Source organism: Rosa rugosa, chromosome 7 (genome assembly GCF_958449725.1).
Source record: "Rosa rugosa chromosome 7, drRosRugo1.1, whole genome shotgun sequence".
Taxonomy (NCBI): domain Eukaryota; kingdom Viridiplantae; phylum Streptophyta; class Magnoliopsida; order Rosales; family Rosaceae; genus Rosa; species Rosa rugosa.
The window spans coordinates 7,150,464-7,170,193 of NC_084826.1; the positions used below are offsets into that span (position 1 = coordinate 7,150,464).

The window sequence follows — 19,730 nt, forward strand, 5'->3', positions numbered from 1 at the left end:
TACATAACATATAGAGCAATTTATTCAAAAAAAAAAAAACAATAACAAAAACAAAAACATATGGAGCAATTTCAAAATTTCGGCTAACACTTGAGATTGTGTTTGTTTGTGACTTTGTGCCATAAGAGCTACGAAACATTAATTGAATGATGGCAAGTCTAAAGTACTATTTGCCCTAAGCAACCGAAGAAAAATTAATTGTTGCGGAAACTTCTCAAGTAAAGAAATTTCAAGTTAGATTGTTGGTCAACTACATTTGAATAGTGATGTGGGCCGTGAAGTTAATCTTTAGGTTGTCAGAAAATCTCTCCCATCATATCCTTTGGTTTTTGATAGCAGGTGGTTAGTTACTTGGGGATTTGTATCTCAATATATACAACTTGTGCATTCATCTAGGCAACTACCTTTTTAACAGTAGAGGACACTAGCAGAAGTTCACGACAAGGCAATTGTGACGAGCACTTTTCAGAAGAGATTTGATGATGATAGCATGGAAGCAAAAGTCCAATTGAAACCCTAGCCCTCCCCAGTTATACCCAAAATAACGGCATTTGCCTGGAAAGCTCAGGCTAAAACAGAAGTTTCCGGTGTTCCTATAATAATCGGATCACACAGTCACACGTGACGTTGATAGTGTTAAACCTTGACATTTGGCATTGAGAATGAGGGTCACCCCAGAATCACTTCAGCAGTATGCATAATAATAAATTTGTGGACTCCTCCCAAAAAAAGGCTCAAAAGGCTCCACGCATTTATTTATTTATTTATTTTTATTATTAATCGGAGATTGAACTAATGAACTCTGCTTTAATCTAATCATAACAGAATCTCACTACTTGAGCTAATCCCTTGTGGCTTAGCCTTCACTGACACACTTTTCCTCTAGATACCATAAACTTCTAGCACAATTAAATTACCAAACCAGAAAATCTGAAAAGAAAACACTTCATATCACATTGCCTTCATGTGATAGACTGATCTAACCATATATATTATCACGGCTAGATGTGTGATTGATATGATTGAGAAGCAAACTTGATCACATGATATTTGTTGTTCTTACCAGAACCATATGTCTCGCAGCTGGATAGAATAAATACTGCTATATCCACTCAAATTATTGCGGACCGAAAAAATATTCCTGAAATTATGTGATGTTTAGCTTATTTTATCCGCGAGCAATAATGGTGGGGCCGGGAAGAATGACTAAATTTCAGGAGTTCCTCCCGACCCATTTTGGGATTAACACATGTTAGTGAAGAGACTCAAAAGTCTAATCCATCATTGTCCAAACTCCAAAGAGAAGAACTGAAGAAGTCCAATACATTATGATTTTCAAGATTCATCATTCACACTATCTGTAAATTACCTATAATTTCAAATGAGCAAATTCATCCAAGACCCTAACCTGAATTTAGTTCCGCAGAAATCTAAAATGACTGTAGATTCAAATAAAAAAATCGAATCAACAAGTATACATCAAGTGGTAATTGAAAATTACTAGATTTTTTTATATTAAAATTTTAAAAGAAGCGACGAAACATACTCCATTACTACCGCCACCAGTGCAACCTTAACTACCAGTACCGTATCAAGTTTTATCACTTGTAATCAATTACATCCATTAATCACAAAGCTAAAGAAAAAGCCGGTAAATTACTAAAAGAATTACTAAAGTCGATAAACGTACTAAGAGGGTTTCCGAAGCCGGTAACCGTCTACACTTGGTATCTCCTTTTTCTTCTGTCTTACAAACAAATAGAACAACCTAGACCTAATCCCCCAATATAATAGCTAGAAAGGAAAGGAGTTTATACAGTGGTAGAAACCCTTGACAGTACTGTCTTCCTTTTGTCTTATAATCAAATAGAACAACCTAGAGTTAACCATTATTTATCGCATCTAATGACCCAAACACATATTACCATCCAAATCCAGGGTACATCAGCAACTATTTGTGTAGTCAGTTAGTGAATGCTACATGCATCATCAATATTATGTATATAATCCCTTTCAAAGACAGTTGTGGGTGTGACAATTGACATCATTCCCTAAATATGAACAAAATAATACCCAGTCGCCTTTATGTTTGCTCTTTTCGATGCATCTAGTCCTAATTGCAGTGTGCGGTGTGAGCTATAACACGCGAGAGACAACCATACTCTTTTTATACACCAGCACATGCAGCTCGCATCAGTAACTAAATTGTTGAGCCGTCTCAACAACCATTCCCCAGCGATCTGTTTTTCACATGCACGAAAGCGTGGAAAAAGACGAAGCTCTTTCTCAGAAATGCGCTCTACCTTCTCAAGCCAACTAACCTTCAAAGAAAGGTTTTATGCATCACCAAGATATAAGCTGACGTTCTTATCAAAGAAAAGGAACAAGCTGACGATTATTCTTTGATTTAAATGGAAGCATTTATGTTTCTAAAACAAAAGTACTAATTAAGGACCTTTATTTTGGAGATCTTTTTGTTTATGCCTTTTAATTTTTAAGTTTGATTTCCGTTCTACATGAATTCCGTCTATCAAGATTTTTGTGTTAGTATTTTGTACAATGCGGTATTAGCTAATATTCTGACATATACTTGTGCTCGACTACTTTTAATTTAAAAGTTTTACTACATTGTTGTTTTCCAATCAATAATGCAATCAATCTAAATTATATGTGAAGAGATTGAAAAGTCTACTTCAATACATCATGGAAGCTATCTAAATGAGCAAATTCATCCTAAAACTAACCATTAAACTGATTTTTTTTGTCATATTAAAAATCTAAAAAAAAATTTGAACTAAAATAAACAATTCATATTAACATTGAGCAAAAAATTAAATAGACGTACTAGAAATTTCTTTTCTTTGTTTGGTTCTAGATTCCTTAAAATAGTGAATACTAGCTTTCAAACCACTATTGTCACCAATGCATGCAACTCTAACCACCACCAAAATAGTAAATACCAACTTTCAAACCCTTCCAACTTGTGACATGCAAAAACTTAAGAGTAGAAAGCAGCCGGAACGCGCGTTACTAGAAAGCCTACTTCTAATAATTCAAACAGTACTAGAAACTCTTTACACTCTTTCTTTTGTCTTATAATCAGATAGAACTACCTGGAGTTAAACCATTATTTATCCCTCTAATGACCCCAATAGGGTCCATCAGCAACTACGTGTCTCGTCAGTTACTGGATAATACAAAAGAGTAGTGCATGTTTCATGCATTATCAATATTATAAATCCCATTGGAGACAGGTGTGCATGTGACAATTGAATTGACAACAGGTGTGCATGTGACAATTGAATTGACAACAGGTGTGCATGTGACAAAATATATGAATTGACAATTGAATTGACATCATCATTTCCTATATTTAAATACATGCATCTCTCAAATTAATTATACATATATATATGAACAAAATATCCTTTATATTATAATCCCATTGGAGACAGGTGTGCATGTGACAATTGAAATACATGCAGCTCTCAAATTAATTATATATATGAACAAAATATCCTTTCTCTTTTGGATCAATGATCAATCTAGTGCTAATTGCACTGTGCATCTTAGCTATAGCAATCTAGCATCATGACACAACCATAAGTATATTTGTTGAGCCAGATCCAGGCCTCAACAACTATTCCACGCAGCGATCTGTTTCTGAAGGACAAGAGAAACCCCATTTCTGCATTCTCAAGCCAACTACCCTTCAAAGAAACGTGTATGCAGCACCAAGATAAAAAGGTCACGTTCTTATCAAAGAAAAGGTAGAAGTTGATGCTTATTCCTTGATTTAAATGAAAGAATTTACGTTTTCTAAAACGTTTTAAGGCCTTTATTTTTTGAGATGTTTTTGTTTATGTATGACATTCAGTTTTTAAAGTCTTAAATTATACTTTAGCTTTAATTATTTATCTGTCATTTAATTTCCGTTCGACACGTATTTCGTCCGTTAAAATCTATGTATTAGTGTTTAGCAAAATGTGTAATATGCAAACTTATATGTATTTATGCTCGACCGTTTTTAATTTAAACAGTTTACTACATTATAATTTTCATTTTGCTTTTGTTTTGTTGCGATCGGAAAAGACTTGACATGTAAGCAATTACAAACTCGAGGAAAATTAATCGTTTTCAAAATGTACTAATAACTAGAAAGTGCCACCCGACGAAACCCCTACACTAATCTAGACTTTTAGCTAGACTTTTCCAGTTACAAGTTAGTTCATCGGTTCAGATCTCTTAATCAATTCAACCAAACACACACACCAATGCCACGTCCAGATACTCCATACCAGTCGCCCTCAGATCCAGCCGCTTCAATTATCGCTCGCCTCAAAGAGCCACAATCTTTATTTCTTTTTGGATATACATTGAACATAATTAATTTTCTTTATCCTTAACTTTCCTAATCCTAGGTGGCAAATAACTTTTCCCCATTTTTTACCACCCCTGAATAGGCCCTGATTTTTTCCCCTAAAAGGGTAAAAAAATGACGCAGGAGACAACAAATCCCAACCAAACACCAAAACGCAAGAAAACAAGTCCACGTACAACACAAAAAACCGTTCGCCCTCCTGCATGGAAGTTTCGTTGGTACGGAACTACTCTCCGACGAGGGCTTTATCGTCCACGCGCAAAACATCCAGGGCAATTTCGTCTGTTTGGTAACGCCGTATATATATAATGAGCAGCGCGCTGACGTTTACGAGTCTAGGAATCCCACTGCCACAGTAACAGAGAGTCTGACTCCGTTAAAAAAAAACAGAGTTTGAGAGGGAGGTGAGAAAGCGCCAAGTCGCCAACTAATAACAAATCACAGAAGACGGAGAAGGACGAATAAGAAGAAGCAGCAAAAGAGAGAAGAAAGAGAAAGGTAGGTATAAGAGAGACGACGACGCGAACGCTAAACTATTCCGTGTTTCTTTTTGTTTTTGGTTTCGGGTTTTTCTCTCATTTTCTCTCGACCGTACGTTGCTTCCTTTCTTAGCTGGATATATATATATATATAAATTTATTTTCTTTTAATTTTCTGTTACTTTGTTTTGAAATCTGTTCGATTCCTCTGTAGGGTGGTTTGGTTGGTTGCTGCAAATTCATCTTTGGATCTGTGGCAGCTAAACCAAGCTTTAAAGGTAAATATACTTTGATTCGATTTTACGTTGCTTTTGTCTCTGTCTCATTATTTGTTGTTTTTTTTTTTTCTTCTTCTCTTCATTGGTTATGATTTGAATTCCGTGCTTGTTGTGGAATTCTGTTTTTGATAATGATTAGGATTGTAGGTGGGATTTGATTAAGGTTTTTCCGCGGTTTATGGCCCTGATTTATTTATTTCGCTGGTTGAAGGTTAATTTGCAGACTTGGGCTGAAAGAGGAAGAATTTGGTCTGGGAATCCGTTTTTTATTTTTAGAATTATTATTAAAGATAGCTTTACTTTGTTTGACTAAAGATTGAATTGTGGGTGACCTGGTTGGGATTTTGCATGAGTGAATTTTTGGGAATTGGGAAATAGATTTTGGTAGAGGTTGGGAAATTGATAAGGAGAGATGGAGAGGATTTTGGCAGTGGTGGATATGGAGAATCAAGTCGGAGGGCAGTCGTTACTCAGTACCATCAAGATTGCAGTACTGCCCATAGCAAAGGTTTTTACAGTATGTTCTTTGGGTCTTCTTATGGCTTCCAAGTATGTTAACATCTTGCCGGCAAATGGAAGGAAGCTCTTGAATGGGGTAAGGCAAAACTAACACTTCTGTTTTGTGTTTGAAATTGCAGTGTTGTGCCGAATACTGAGTTGCTTACCTTTTTGTTTCTTGCAGCTCGTTTTCTCGCTTTTGCTTCCATGTTTGATATTCTCTCAACTCGGACAAGCGATCACTTGGGAGAAAATGCTCGAGTGGTATGAGCTGTTTTTTTTTTTTTTTGTTCTGTTCTTTTCAAAATCCGATAGTAAAGCCTTGTGATTTTGTATTCTGAGTGGCCTATCCTTTTGCAGGTGGTTTATTCCTGCGAATGTATTTCTTGGTAGCATATCAGGCTCAATCATAGGTTATATAACCGCATCCATCGTCCGTCCACCATACCCATACTTCAAGTTCACAATTGTACAAATTGGAATTGGTATGCTGTGTCACTCCCATCCTTATAAATTTTAATAGCATGAAGCTCGTATTGATTTTGTTCCAAAATGTGGGATGATTTAGATTCAACGATGATAAGCTGATGTTAATCTTGTAATATAAGTTACCAGATGCATGCAAACTTTCATACTGAATGTACGGTGGACAACTTAGATCATCAAGCTAGTTTCATGAGTATTGATATCTGCCACTGTTGATCTTATGCATTTAGATAATAATGAGTATATTTATATGCAAGGAATTAGTTTTCTATGTAAGCTCTTGGGCTTTGTGCAAAATAACTAAGCTTATTTTCAATGATGTGCAGGAAATATTGGGAATGTGCCGCTTGTTCTGATTGCAGCTTTATGTAGAGACCCATCCAACCCTTTTGGTGACTCGACAACATGTAGCACAAATGGGACTGCCTATATTTCGTTTGGCCAGTGGGTAGGCATTTTGCATTTCACTCTTGATCACCAGAGTTTGTAACTGAAATCCAAGTTGCAAATTATGTAGTGATGCAATACTAAATATCTTTGCAAACTAATTTAATCATTTAGGATAAAGTACTAAACATTGTGTATTATTGATGATGCAATTATAGGTTGGTGCAATCATCCTTTACACATATGTATTTAATATGTTGGCCCCCCCTCCGGAGGGCACCTTTGACATTGATGAGGAAACTCTCCCAATCAAGAGCCCTAGTGATGGAGAGACACTTGGACAAGTTCCTTTGCTTACACATGAAGACCATGAAGACCAAGAAGAAGAGGAAGAGCAAAAAAATGTAGAGCAAGTTGTAGAAGTCAACTCAAATTCTTCAGAGAAATCCAAGGTAATTTGACTTAAATCATATACATCTGGTGTTTTTGATCCTATTCGTTTTGTCTATACATCTTCCCTTCTTGATGCAACTTGTATACTTAAAAAAAAAAAAAAAAAGAATACTTCTGTTTTACCATGTTAGGAAGTCAGTTGTTGGGACAACGATAGTTTGTTAGAAATTATAGGCGGATTACAATTTTGTAAAACTTTTATCTGCTTTCATATCCATTGTGCTTAACAGTTATGCATTTGATTGTTGGGATTTTTTTACTTCAGTACTTTATATTGTCTGGTTATGTTTGGCATATAATTTGGTTCTAATTACATGGCATTAAATATGATGCAGATTACAGAATTGTTGATGTTTTTCTATGAGAAATTGAAGCTCAAACAACTTCTTCACCCCCCTATAATAGCTTCTGTAAGTTTGATCCTTTTGTTAAACTGATTCAATATCTGTTTGTGTCATTGATTTTATTATTTGAAGTATTAACATGCGCGAATACTTCAAAATAGACCTTCAAAATTAATCTAATCAAATTTGGTGCAGGTCCTAGCCATGGTACTTGGAGCAATACCATTTTTAAAGAAACAGATCTTCGAATCTGATGGTCCATTTTTCTTCTTCACTGACAGCTGCACTATCCTTGGGTATGCTCATTTGAATCTTATACTACAGTAGATGATAATCTTTGGTGGTTGTCTTCACTATGAATGCTGTTGATTGTTGTGTATGGAGTTTATGTATCTGTCTATTAATAAAACAGGTTTTATTGTTGTTGAAATAAAGAATTCTGCTCTTAACATATGCTAAAAGAGTTGATCCAACTCAGAAGTTTGATTGTAATTTTGGTTGCTATATGTGGTATTAGAAATTGGCTTAGTAGTAATATAGTGGAATCATTGAATTTTATCAATCACAATCTTGTAACTCTTTCTGTGGTTATCTGTGATCAATGTATTTGTAAATAATACTTGGTTCTGTGGTTTTCCTCTCTGGGGTTTTTGGTCTATACTGTGACAGGATTGGAATATGTGGGATTAAATGCAACCTTAACTTGTATAATTTTGCTAATCCTCTGTGGTTAGATATGAAAACAAGGATTGTCTTGAAATCTGTCATCTGGTTAGGTTGGGGTTTATTTGTATGTTGTGCTGGATAAAACATATAGGATTTTTATGTTCCACTTATTGTCAAAAGTAGCTGAAAAGATATCTATTAGCACTTTTAGTTCCCTGGTAAGTTCATTTTTCAATCTCTGCTGTTGTCTGATATAATCTCACAAATTTGGTGATACCAGGGACGCCATGATTCCATGCATTCTTTTGGCATTAGGCGGCAACCTTATCAATGGTGAGTTGACATCGCTCCATCTTGTTTCCCTTAATTTGTTTGGATTTGATTATGCGTAGAAAAATTTGTTATTTGCAGAGAAAGTTACTTTTTCTTTAATATTTATCCTACGAATCAATACATTCAATCATTGTTCCATGATCTGAGTTTAGATGAATATCATCATGACATGTCTCTTCTTTTCAGGCCCAGGAAGTTCCAAACTTGGTCTACGAACAACTGCTGCTATTATATTTTCACGGTTGGTCTTGGTCCCCCCGGTAGGACTTGGGATTGTAACATTGGCCGATAAGCTCGGTTTCCTCCCTGATGGTGATAAGTTGTTTCGTTTTGTCCTACTGCTCCAGCACACAATGCCAACATCTGTTCTTGCTGGTACTCAATCTTACCTTACAGAGCTTAAGTCACATGACTCCTTGCGTTTTTATGTTAGTTCTGCACAATATTACGCAATGCACATAGCAGTGATTAACAAATCAACCTTATCTTGTAGGTGCTGTTGCAAATTTAAGAGGCTGTGGAAGAGAGGCTGCTGCTGTCTTGTTCTGGGTTCATATATTTGCGGTGTTCTCCATGGCTGGGTGGATTGTTCTGTACCTCAACATACTCTTCTAAAAACATCCGAAATTGGAAGTGGTCGCTGGCGCCACACTTACTCATCTCTCTCTGCCTTCGGCTATTAAATTTTTTGGCATATCAATATATATAGCTAATGGTACAAGTTAAGCTTGGAAATTCATTCTTGTAATGGAAAAGAGGTGTCAACCTGTTTCACCGTGAACTGAGAGGAGCACCGGTGAATGGTGTCTGTGGACAGCTAGCCTTTTCGTCCAAAATATTTAGGTCTGTAGAAGGTCCAGTTGTCTTCTTCATTAGGAGGTGCCTGTAAATGTTTACGTTCTCCAAGTATTAACGGGGTGTTAGTGTTATTGCTAGCTACATTACGCCCTACCTAGTTGTAAAGTGGAATTAATTATTTATTGTTCAATCGGAGGTCACCTGCGACCTGCCCCCTCTTCCTCTATCACCTGACTTTTCTTGTTTGCTTTTATGCTGTATTTTTTTTTTTCATGATCAGTTTCATTTGCTTTTATGTTTTAATTTGAAAGGTCGTAAGAAGTAAGGGTTTTCTGGTATGGAATTTGTTTAAGCATTCTATTTGAACAAATATAGAAGCTGAATGGTGTTCTAATCTTATGTCAAATCAAACCAAGATACTGGAAAATGGGTACAGAGAGAACGTAGAGAATTCGTATCTTTGTAAGGCTATTCTTGAGCAATTGGTTTGAAACATCAAAGTCATATTGAATGTGACTGCAAAGAGATAATAAAGAGTACATATTTACTGCACTGAAAGTTTTAATCGGCCATTTGCTTAGTTTTATGAAGGTAGGAATGATTGTTAAGTCAACTTCTTGTGCGGCTTGGTGGCTTGTATCGAGTATTTACGAGTTAGGTGGATTAACCTCAGTACTTGAGGTTTCGGATTGAATCTCCCTTTCCAATGTGCTAATTAGTTAAACAAAAACCTAAGCTCAAACCAACTGAACTTTTCCGACTAGGGATGGTAGGAAAGATTTTACCTTATATGACAAACTTAAAACATATTCAACTAAGATGGAATACTGTAAAAATGGTAAAATAATAATAATAATAATTTTTGTTCAAGATTTGGAGTCCGTCAAGTGGAGCATATTCTGAACATTATGCTTTATTAATGATGAGAATAAAGACCTTGACAGAGTGACATTATAAAAGCATTTATGACATGTCAACTGCCGGGACATGTCAAACCTTATCAACATTTTTTTTTATTGAAATTCTCTCATTCCATAATTTCACAGTTTGTAAAACATGATGTTTAGGGGAGTTGCTCCAAGCAACGGACCTCAAAAATCTTGACCTGATATTTTTAATGATTTTTTTTGGTTCTTCAACTTTGGAAATTGCTTTAAAATCATGATTTACTAATATAAATATTTTGGTTAGAAAATCAATTTTTATTGACAAAATATCCACAATTTTGGATAAAAAACATGGTTTGAGACTTTTTTTTTTTTTTTTAAAAGAAATTCTGGGGTCAATTCCCACAAGGTTGAAAATCACACCACATCTTTCCATGTGCTTAATGACTTAATCTCCCTTGCATAAACCTGGCCATCGTTAATCTCGCTTGCATGAGCAATGTTAGCTATTCAGCACCCATCAGAAGCTCAGGTACCCTTGCAGTTTCCTAGGAATCAAGTAACACTGTACAAGTGGTTGCCACTGTCATCACTCCAGGGTTATATCTAATTCGTAACTAAAGCATCATCCACCAAGTGGTAAGGAACAAAATACAGTAATTAGAGTGGACATGGCTCAATATATGATGCACCGTGCATTGTGGTATAGACGTATAGTTGTGAAGTAATGGCTTCCTTAATGATGGATATCAAAAAAAAATCAGGCCATCCTGGCCGAGGAAGAGCGTCTCATCATCATGCGATTCGGCTCCAAAGGCGTCCGTCCCCACTAATTTCAAAATATCACAAGCTCAGAATTTTGAAGGTTCAAATGTGAGGACTGAAATCGAGTTTATTTGTTCCCCTCTAATTACTACTGCACCTGAAAACTTTTCTGAAAGACTTTCTGGTAAATTGTTTTCCAGAAGAAATGCTGAACAAAGTGACCTGGAGCAACATGAAAGCTTCACAGGTTATGTATGAGTTCCTATGATGATCAGTAAATCAATGAGAAAACATCGAGATGATGACATTTTTTTCAGTCGGTTTAAGTTCTAGTGTTGTAATTGTGCCATGAAGCAATGAAGCTCATGAATGAAAATGCAGAAGTGCTAACTCGGTGTGCCTTTAAGAAACTCTAAACCAATTCAAATTTCAGTGGCAGGAAAGATCAACCTCATATCATATAGAAAACTTGAACTCACATTTGGTGATAAAAATGTTAAAAGAGATACAATTAAATGGACCACAATTGACATAATTATACATCAGAAATCGGAGAATAGTGCCGATGTCTACAACAGAACAGGAGTGCTACAAGGTCCAAAACACAAGTAGTCAGGGAAGGAACAACAAAACACCAAACTTATTTACCAAACAATTCAAGAACCCCTCAGAAAAGAGACCACCACCTCCTGCTTCTATTCTGCCTGTGGTGGGGTGCTGCACCAGCAATATGACCGTGGCGTCGGGCCTGATCAGCAAAGTTGCCCTGTCCTGCCAGACCTCTTCTTTCCATTAGGGGAGTTCCCAACCACAGCACGAGAACTATGCCCACAAGACTAACAATTGGAGCAGCGGCAAGAAGAAACCAACTCCCCCGATTATTTTCTCCTCCGGAGGTATTAGAGTCAGGTTCCCTACCTACTTGGAACCTATGCTCCACTCTCGTTTCACTAAAAGCATGATCTTCATCTTCTTCAGCTCTATTATAAACACCAGCAGACCTGTCCTCTCTAGCATTCCGCCGGACGTGGATGTCCACTCTACCACCAGCATTCCGCTTCCCCTCTTCGTAGTCTCTGTCATCAGTTGGTAGCTCATAACGACAAAGAGGGCAAGAATTCCGTGTACTCAACCATGGCAGAATACAGGAAGGGTGATACAAGTGAAAGCAAGGAAGCTGATTCACTTCAGTGCCAATAGTCAATACATCCTTGCAAATTGCACAGGCTAAGTCATCATGCTTCTCATGTTCCTTACCAATAAGAATGAGAGGCAGATTATTCAAAAACGAGACAGCAGCAGGAGGTGCTCCTCGTCTTAAGCTGTCTGCCTCAGCAAGATGCTCCAGCAATTCTTCAAAGCCTACTGCATCAAGATAATCACCAGAATTTGTAACATAAGGCATCATGTCTGAATCATCGAAGTTAGATAAGATATCACGGGAATTCCTTCCCCTCATTCCCCAATGAAGTGGAGCCTCAGTTTCAGTAATCTGTCTTCGTTGGTGCCAATTGACTGGGCGGTTTCTTCTACCAGAACTCAAAATCAAAGGGTTTCGCGGTTGACTATTGGCTTCTGCAGATTCAACCATGTTTTCCACAGACTCAACTTCTTCCCATTCATCATCTTCTTCATCCTCCTCATCATCGTCGTCATCGTCATCATCTTCTTCAGCGTCGTCTGAGTTCCATGGGTTGAGACCAGCAAGCATTGGATCAATGTCAGTATCACTATCAAAAGCACTTCCATCATCTGGTTGGATAAATGTCTCTGTATCCAGGAAACCATGCAGGTCTACAGAAGCATCTGAATCACCACCATAGGCACTAAAAGAAACTACATCACTCACATCATGAGACACCCTGTACCGCCCAAAACTGACATTTGATTCACTCTCCCCATAGAGAGAATCCGCATTATCGAAACCATCACTCTCAGTATCAGAGAGACCCCGCCTCCATCTTCTAGACCCAGTTGGTGTAGTACGGGAACTTGTGCGCTGTGATATCCTGGCAGCAGAATCACCATCTACAGGTAGATCCTCAAGCCCAGAGCCAGGGGACTGATTTTGCCGCACCAGATTAATCATATGTGAGAACTGTTGTGAGAAAATATCGTCAACCGACTCGGAACTACTGTACCTAGCTCTTCTTCTCCTAGACGGCCTCATCCTATAAGAGTCCCGTGTGGGGAACACGGGACTGCCAAGATCTTCAAAGTACAAAAATTTACAGTCCCCACACATGTTGGCAGTTACAAGATCTCCAATTGCCTCATTTTCGGGTGAAAGAGCCCTGTGGCACAGAGCACATGTTGCAGGTTCCACAGAATGGTCAGCTACCATCCCACTATCCATCTGAAAAAGATGAAAAGCACAACATCAAAAACAAAGAGATGAAAACATCTACACAATAAGCAGATAAAGGGCCTAGGCTATTGTCGAGACACTCTAAAACCCAATGAGTTTGTATTTTACTTGATCAACTTATTTCCATCTGGTTCAACTTAACCCCATAATTTTAAGTCTTAACTGATTGAACACTGCACACTAGTTGGATTTACCATTTCAACAATTCCCCAAGCTAAAACAGCTGATGGTATAGGGAAAAAGTCCCAAAAATTCAGGCTCACCTAACATTTTGCTGGGCTGATACTAATCCCAGACAGCAATCTCTAATAACAAGCTGGCTATGAATTATGTAAGCAGATCAATATATTTCAACAAGAAAGTATCTTCCTTTCTTCTTAAAACCTACACACCCATCTGTCTTTTATGCATCTGAAACCCCATTTTAGCACTAAAATTTCACACCCAAATCACAATGGCACCACTAGAAACAAACACAAACCTCAAATTCATCACACAACATTTCCAACACAACCAAATTGCTCAATCAAAACCAACAATCTATACTATCAGCTAATGCAAAAGATGGGTTGCAGTAAATTTACCTTGGGACGAAATTGAAAGCCCAAAAAGCTCGGATCTTTAAAGCCCAGCAGCTCCGATCATGCGGTCTCCAACTTCAGAGAAAAAGCTACGATCTTTCTATAATGAATTACAGGTAAATTTCAGAGGAAGAAGAAGGAGGGGAAAAATCGTACGCTGTGGGCTAAAAGACCTCTTCAGCTTCAGTCAGTCGTTGGGGAAAAGAGAGAGAGACGTTTGTGGCTCGCAAAATCGAATTCAGTGTGTTGTGCGCGCACGCTGCACGTCGTGTCCGATCATCCACCGTCCAATTGAAAAGAGTGTGTGATTAAACTGACTCCACGCGCGAGGTGGCGCGTTGAGAGATACGGGAGGGAGCATCACGACCGTATAAACAAATGGTTATACTCGGTGGTCCTCTGTTTTGTCGCCAACAGCGTTAGCTGGGTAGCTTGTTGGTTTATTAGGTCAAGGCGTCAAGCTAAACAATATCATCCATCATTTCCTAAGAGAAAGGGTTTGGTTTTTGATAGAAGAAAAAGAAAAATGTTTCTTTCTTCCCATGTACTATTTGTCTCTAGACCTAATTTTCTGGTGGGTGATTTTTCGGTGTCGGACGCAAGAGTGTGTTTGAATGCTTGTAATTTAGAGTTTGAATATTCGTAATTTTAATTGCTTTCTTTTAGAGAAATTTCTATTACAGTTATATTAAATGAAAAGAGTCGAGTCTCATTTTTGCTGTTTTAAAAGTTTTTCAAATACGAATCTCTATAATAAATAAAAGATTTGCATTCTCGTTATTACCTTAATCACTATTAGAGGTTGTTAGAGATTGCAAATTTCAATACTATTAAAGGTTGGATTTCGTGTATTCATCCTGCCACCTCCTCACAAAATAATTGTATCATACAAATATAGTACAAATGTGCTAAAAGTACCATACAATTGTTCGTACCGAAAAGAATAATGTTATATATAAAAGAATGAGGCGGGGAAAGAAACAATCGCACAAAGACCTTACGGTGCGTTTGGATGAGAAAATTATAAAATCTGTAGGAATTTATAAATGATCCGTAGGAATTTATAAATGATGGAATCTTTAATTCCATCAATCTAAAATTCCATTAATTGCAATTTCTATTGTTTGGTTGCATCTATTTAGGATTTGAAATGTGTAATAAATTAAGAAAGTTTAAAACAAATAAAAAGATAAAATAGAAAAAAGTCTTGTTTTGGAAATAAAAATTGAATACTGCAAAGGAATTCGTAAAAGACACCTATTTTGGTGGAAATTGAAGTGAGGAATTTAAATAACGAATTCCTTCGTTTTTTTCCACAGAGAAATTTAAAATTTCCAATCTGATAATGCCAAACGAGAGAATTGACTTTTAGGAATTATGAAATCCTCACTTTCAATTAAATTCCATCATTTTTTCCCTCATCCAAACACACTCTTAATCTCATTCTCCCACCCTAACTCCGAATTAAAAACTTCTTCTATCCTGCTTTCTAGTCAATTTTTCTCCCTCAAAATCTCTCAATCCAAAGTAGGAAATAGGACTGGATATTGCCATATTGGTTTAGTGAAAAACTCAACCCCAAAAACCAAAAAAGTTTCACCCTCTTGTTTTCTGCCGGTAAAAAGAGGGAATAATACTACAATGCAGCCCTCCTTCAAATAAAGCCTTGATCGTCGGATGTAAATATCAACAAATTATATCTGTGACCTCGTCGTTTTGTGCCGTAGACAGCAGAGTCTGCACTCGATCGTACCTCTGCTAAGTCCTGCCTTTTTCTATTTGATTTGACCACATTTCCACTCCTATACTGTAATTGAATGCCCTCCTCCCTTTTCAGTTTCTCTTATTATTTTTTGTCACATTTATTTACCTCAAACACATTAATGTCTTCCTGTTATGGAAGGAAATAGGAAGCAAATAGAAGAACAATTGTGGGGGTTTAACCATTTTACCTCATCTGTAATATATTCATATTCTCATAAAGAAACAAAAACCCATTCCCAAAGCTGTAGCTGAGCTCAAGTAACCCCCTTTGCCACTCAAGTTTTTCTACCACAGAAACAAAGAATCACCCATTTCTATAAAGCTCTGCAACTCTTCTTCCCCAAAGATTCAGTCTTTGGTGGATAGACACTGTGAAAATGTCCAGGTGGGTCTTGTTCATGTTTGTGAAAAATGTCTGAGTGAGTTTGGTTAAATTTCTCAACTTTTTAACAATGTGGGTTTTTGGTGTTAACTGTGTTGTAGTAAAAGATTTGGGAAGTCAAAGTTGTTGAGAGAGGGGTATAGGAAGAGCCCCAGATTGTCTGCTTTGGAAGACTGGAAGGCTTGTGGCACTAGAATTGGTGCTATTGCTGGTAATACTAGCACACAGCAAATGAAGAGCTATTTGGGTTATGATCAAGGACCAGCTTCTAGGACAAGGGGTAGAAAGAAGACAAGACTCACACCTTATGATGAAGCTGCCTACTCTGCTCGTTCAGCCTCACCAAATTTTGTAATAGCACTGACATAAACTACTGTGAATTCCATAAAGTTTAAGACTTGGTGCTACTAACATGTTACTTAAACCCTTTTAAGGTTTTGTGATTCATGTTAAGTTTTACCGAATTCCCAATTTTGTTGTTTGAGTTGAGTATCAATTTCCTATTTGATTGTATATGCAGGGTCCAGTAGAAACCAGTCAAGAAGATAACCAAACTAGTAGTGGTGAGCCTCATTTTCTGCATATATGACCTTCTCATGTTTTAATGGCAATGCTGTTGTAATTTGCTGTCTATTTGTTTTTCTTTTCGCTATCAGATCACCAGGTATTGTGGGGTAAAGATGTTCAAAAACCTGCCTCAACTGGTTAGTCCTCATTCTAACTTATTGTTATTGATTCTCTTGCAAAATGAATTGCAATTTAACTTGGTACTTGTGTTAGATCAACAATCCTCTGCTCTATCTGCATTATGGTTGCCAGAAAAGCAGAAACTTGAGCTGGTTCTTGACATACTACAGAGGTGGGGATTCTTCTTATAGCATAACTTCATTATAACATATATGTAGCATTGGCCTCTAACAAAAATGAAATAACAAAAGCCAAATGTGTAGCTACATATGTGTGATAAATTTGTAGTTACATTTGTAGTTATATATGTGTGATAAATTTTTGGACACCTATGCTCATAGTCATGTTATTGACAAATTACAGGAGAGATACCAATGAAATATTTGCGGAGCCAGTTAACCCCAATGAGGTGCTTATCTCATTGTTGTCTTATCATTTAATATTTGAATGTTTTCTTTTCCTTTCTGGCAATGGTGATGAAGTTTTCTGCTCTTTTATTAGGTTCAGGATTATTATGAAATTATCGAAGAGCCTATGGATTTTGGGACCATGAGGGCTAAACTACATGAAGGAATGTATAAAAATCTTCAGCAATTTGAGGTTTGTTCCTCTCTCAGAATGTAGTTGTATTCCACATATAAATTATCTTTTCCCACCAAAAATCTTCCTCTACAGTAAAGGTATATTTGATGTTTACCTGGTCTCTACTGGGGGACATGGCTTTTTAATTGCCCTCCCCTTTAGGTTGACAAGAATGTAATTCATAGTAATCAAACATTGTTATTAATGTTCTAGTGTCAAGGCAATTATCGACTCACCATAATTGAAAGTCTGAACAAAATCATTTCCAACAAGCAACATGCTGATGTCTGATATTCTTTGAATCTCTAAGTCAAACACTTATCACAACTTAGGACACAACTTGCATTTATTTCCATCCGAGTTGTTTTCTGATGTTTTCATAGAGTTTCAGAGACTATAATTATGATCTGTATGTGATAACTCATTATTGATGGCTTCATAGTCCAACATCATGGACAAGCTGAAGCTACTTTTGTTCACTACAAGGGCTCTGTCTTTAGTTGTTTAGAATGGTCATATTCATATGTTGTCGAACGTGACTACTGATTTGTCATCTGACTGTTAATTAATATCTGTTTGCAGCATGATGCATTTTTAGTAACAGAGAATGCAATGCATTTCAATTCCTCAGCTACCATTTATTTTAGACAGGTACATTAACTGAATAATTGTAAACAATTTTGGAAAGTTTGATCTAAATTCTACAACTACAAAATCTAATTGCTCCATCAAGTATTTGTACTCTTGATTTCTGCAGGCACGCTCCATACATGACTTAGCTAAGAAGGTATTTCACATTTTGAAAACCTATCCTGAGAAGTTGGAGTCAGAATTCTCAGAGGCTAGAAAAAGTACTGGTAGGAGGTCCCAAGTTGAGGTTGGAAAGTCACACTCATGTCCTAAAGTTGCTACAAATATGAAACACCTTGGCATGAAAATTGGTGGTTCATCAAAAGCTATGCGATCCTCGCTTAGTGGTTCATTAAATACCAGGAAATGTCTAGCAAAAACTGGATGCTCTGGTACTGTTACACAAGAGCAGAAACTTCTTTCTGGTAAGAAATAAAACTCACATTCCATGTACATCTAGCTTTGTGAGGAAATTAGATCTCTTTACACCAAGATAGCCAATTGTTTTTATGAACTTCTGTAAAGTATTCATAATTAAGGCTACTGCAGTAGGGTATCTCCCCTCGTTATTCACAACTGAGCAGTCAAACTTTAGAACGTTACTTTATCTTGTTTGTCATTTTTCATAGGGACTAAAGATGATGGAAGATCTATGTCTTTCGAAGCAGATCGACGCTACACATATCGACCTTGGAGATCCTTCCTCAGTGAGAATGAGTCTATTGGTTTGACGTTATCCACTGATCTAAAACAACTTGAGCATGTAAGTCCTTTTTGCTTGTGCTTGTAGTCTACCAATTCACCCTAATATGCAATGTCTCAAGTGAATTTCGACAGCAAATCTTTCCCGAGAACCAGGTGGTACATGAACTATGGATGTCGTAATGTGTGAATCCACATGACTGCATGACCTTGGATTATGCAGAGTGCAGATTTTCTATAATTTGTGCTGTCCTTTTTAAAATGAATGCTTTGTTGAATTCCCTTCTGTTCACTCTGCGTGTATGTGCGTTCTGTCCACATTAAGTGAGAAATTTAGGGAAGGTGTTAAACTAGTGTAGATTGTCATTTAAGTTTCAGTCAATGATGCCACAAAATGTATCATTGAAACAGACAATTTTACCTTGTAGGTAAATCGCCAGGATATTGGTTACAGAGAAAGCTTGATGTCATTTGTCAAAGATTTAGGACCAACAGCTAAGATGATTGCTAGAAAGAAGCTACTTGGATGTCTCCAACTGCAAGAGAGTGACTTTCCTTTGGCATTTACTAGTACCCAACGAGCACCTACCACTACTGCTTTTGCTGCAGCACCCTCTCATGGCAGGCATCCTACAATCATGAAGACCACTCGCACTACATTTCAGCTGCCATCCAGTGGTGACCAAAATAATTCACATGCTGAATTTTACCCAAATCATAGGAATGAGATTCATCAGTTGGATTCTTATCCCTTGAAACCTCACACTGGATCAGACTGCAGTTGCATAGCTTCTGGGTTCCAAAACACCAGCAACAAGTCAACAGCAATGATACTAAACCAAGGGAAGTTGCCTAATCAATTACAGTCTTTGGTATCACCTTCAGAGTCTCAGTCTAATGTGTTGAGAAACCTGGAAATTGCAAGTCTTAGTAATGAGAGCTGCACATATAAATTGACTCCAGCGCCTTTGAGAGGAGATGATGATGAAACAAAAGCTACTCAAGGCCGAAGTCATGAATTTAGAAGCTTATCTCACACTAGCCAAATGCCAAAACCAGACCAAGTCAATCCAGTAGTGGCTCGACAGTTCGCATTCGATCTGCCATATTTGAGAGCTCAACTCGGTAAGATAAGTTCTTCTGGTCAGGATCGATTCTTGCATAATGGTTTAAGTGGTGAACTGAACTTTTCTGATAATATAGTTACCAGAGACACTCAATATGTACCTGCCATGTGGAACTAAGACATCTGCCTAGCTCATGTTAGTGATTATCAACA

General features: G+C 37.2%; 3 protein-coding genes across 5 annotated transcripts; 2 read left to right on the top strand and 1 right to left on the bottom strand.

Moving 5' to 3' along the window:
- Positions 1-3,624: 3,624 nt before the first annotated feature.
- On the top strand, positions 3,625-9,329 carry LOC133720884 (protein PIN-LIKES 6). 3 transcript variants are annotated; one of them, XM_062147365.1, is made up of 12 exons: positions 4,891-4,972; positions 5,075-5,138; positions 5,350-5,733; positions 5,821-5,900; positions 5,997-6,121; positions 6,449-6,570; positions 6,728-6,961; positions 7,298-7,372; positions 7,502-7,602; positions 8,253-8,305; positions 8,492-8,680; positions 8,799-9,329. In XM_062147365.1, exons 3-12 carry the CDS (start codon positions 5,551-5,553, stop codon positions 8,918-8,920), a joined length of 1,284 nt encoding a protein of 427 aa, XP_062003349.1. In that variant the 5' UTR covers positions 4,891-4,972; positions 5,075-5,138; positions 5,350-5,550; the 3' UTR covers positions 8,921-9,329. The 3 variants fall into 3 exon arrangements, with proteins under 3 accessions (XP_062003350.1, XP_062003349.1, XP_062003348.1); XM_062147366.1 differs by lacking the exons at positions 4,891-4,972; positions 5,075-5,138 and adding an exon at positions 3,625-3,770; XM_062147364.1 differs by lacking the exon at positions 4,891-4,972 and having other exon boundaries at positions 4,980-5,138.
- A 1,885-nt stretch (positions 9,330-11,214) lies between these two features.
- LOC133720970 (uncharacterized) lies at positions 11,215-13,922 on the bottom strand. Its single transcript, XM_062147464.1, has 2 exons — positions 13,708-13,922; positions 11,215-13,111 (listed from the first exon to the last, which is right to left on the bottom strand). The coding sequence occupies exon 2, from the start codon at positions 13,109-13,111 to the stop codon at positions 11,423-11,425; it is 1,689 nt and encodes a 562-aa protein (XP_062003448.1). The 5' UTR covers positions 13,708-13,922; the 3' UTR covers positions 11,215-11,422.
- A 1,760-nt stretch (positions 13,923-15,682) lies between these two features.
- On the top strand, positions 15,683-19,730 carry LOC133723800 (uncharacterized). The gene is made up of 11 exons (XM_062150666.1): positions 15,683-15,853; positions 15,952-16,201; positions 16,371-16,413; positions 16,507-16,554; positions 16,631-16,709; positions 16,901-16,946; positions 17,039-17,137; positions 17,702-17,770; positions 17,877-18,174; positions 18,379-18,512; positions 18,880-19,730. The coding sequence occupies exons 1-11, from the start codon at positions 15,846-15,848 to the stop codon at positions 19,693-19,695; spliced, it is 1,890 nt and encodes a 629-aa protein (XP_062006650.1). The 5' UTR covers positions 15,683-15,845; the 3' UTR covers positions 19,696-19,730.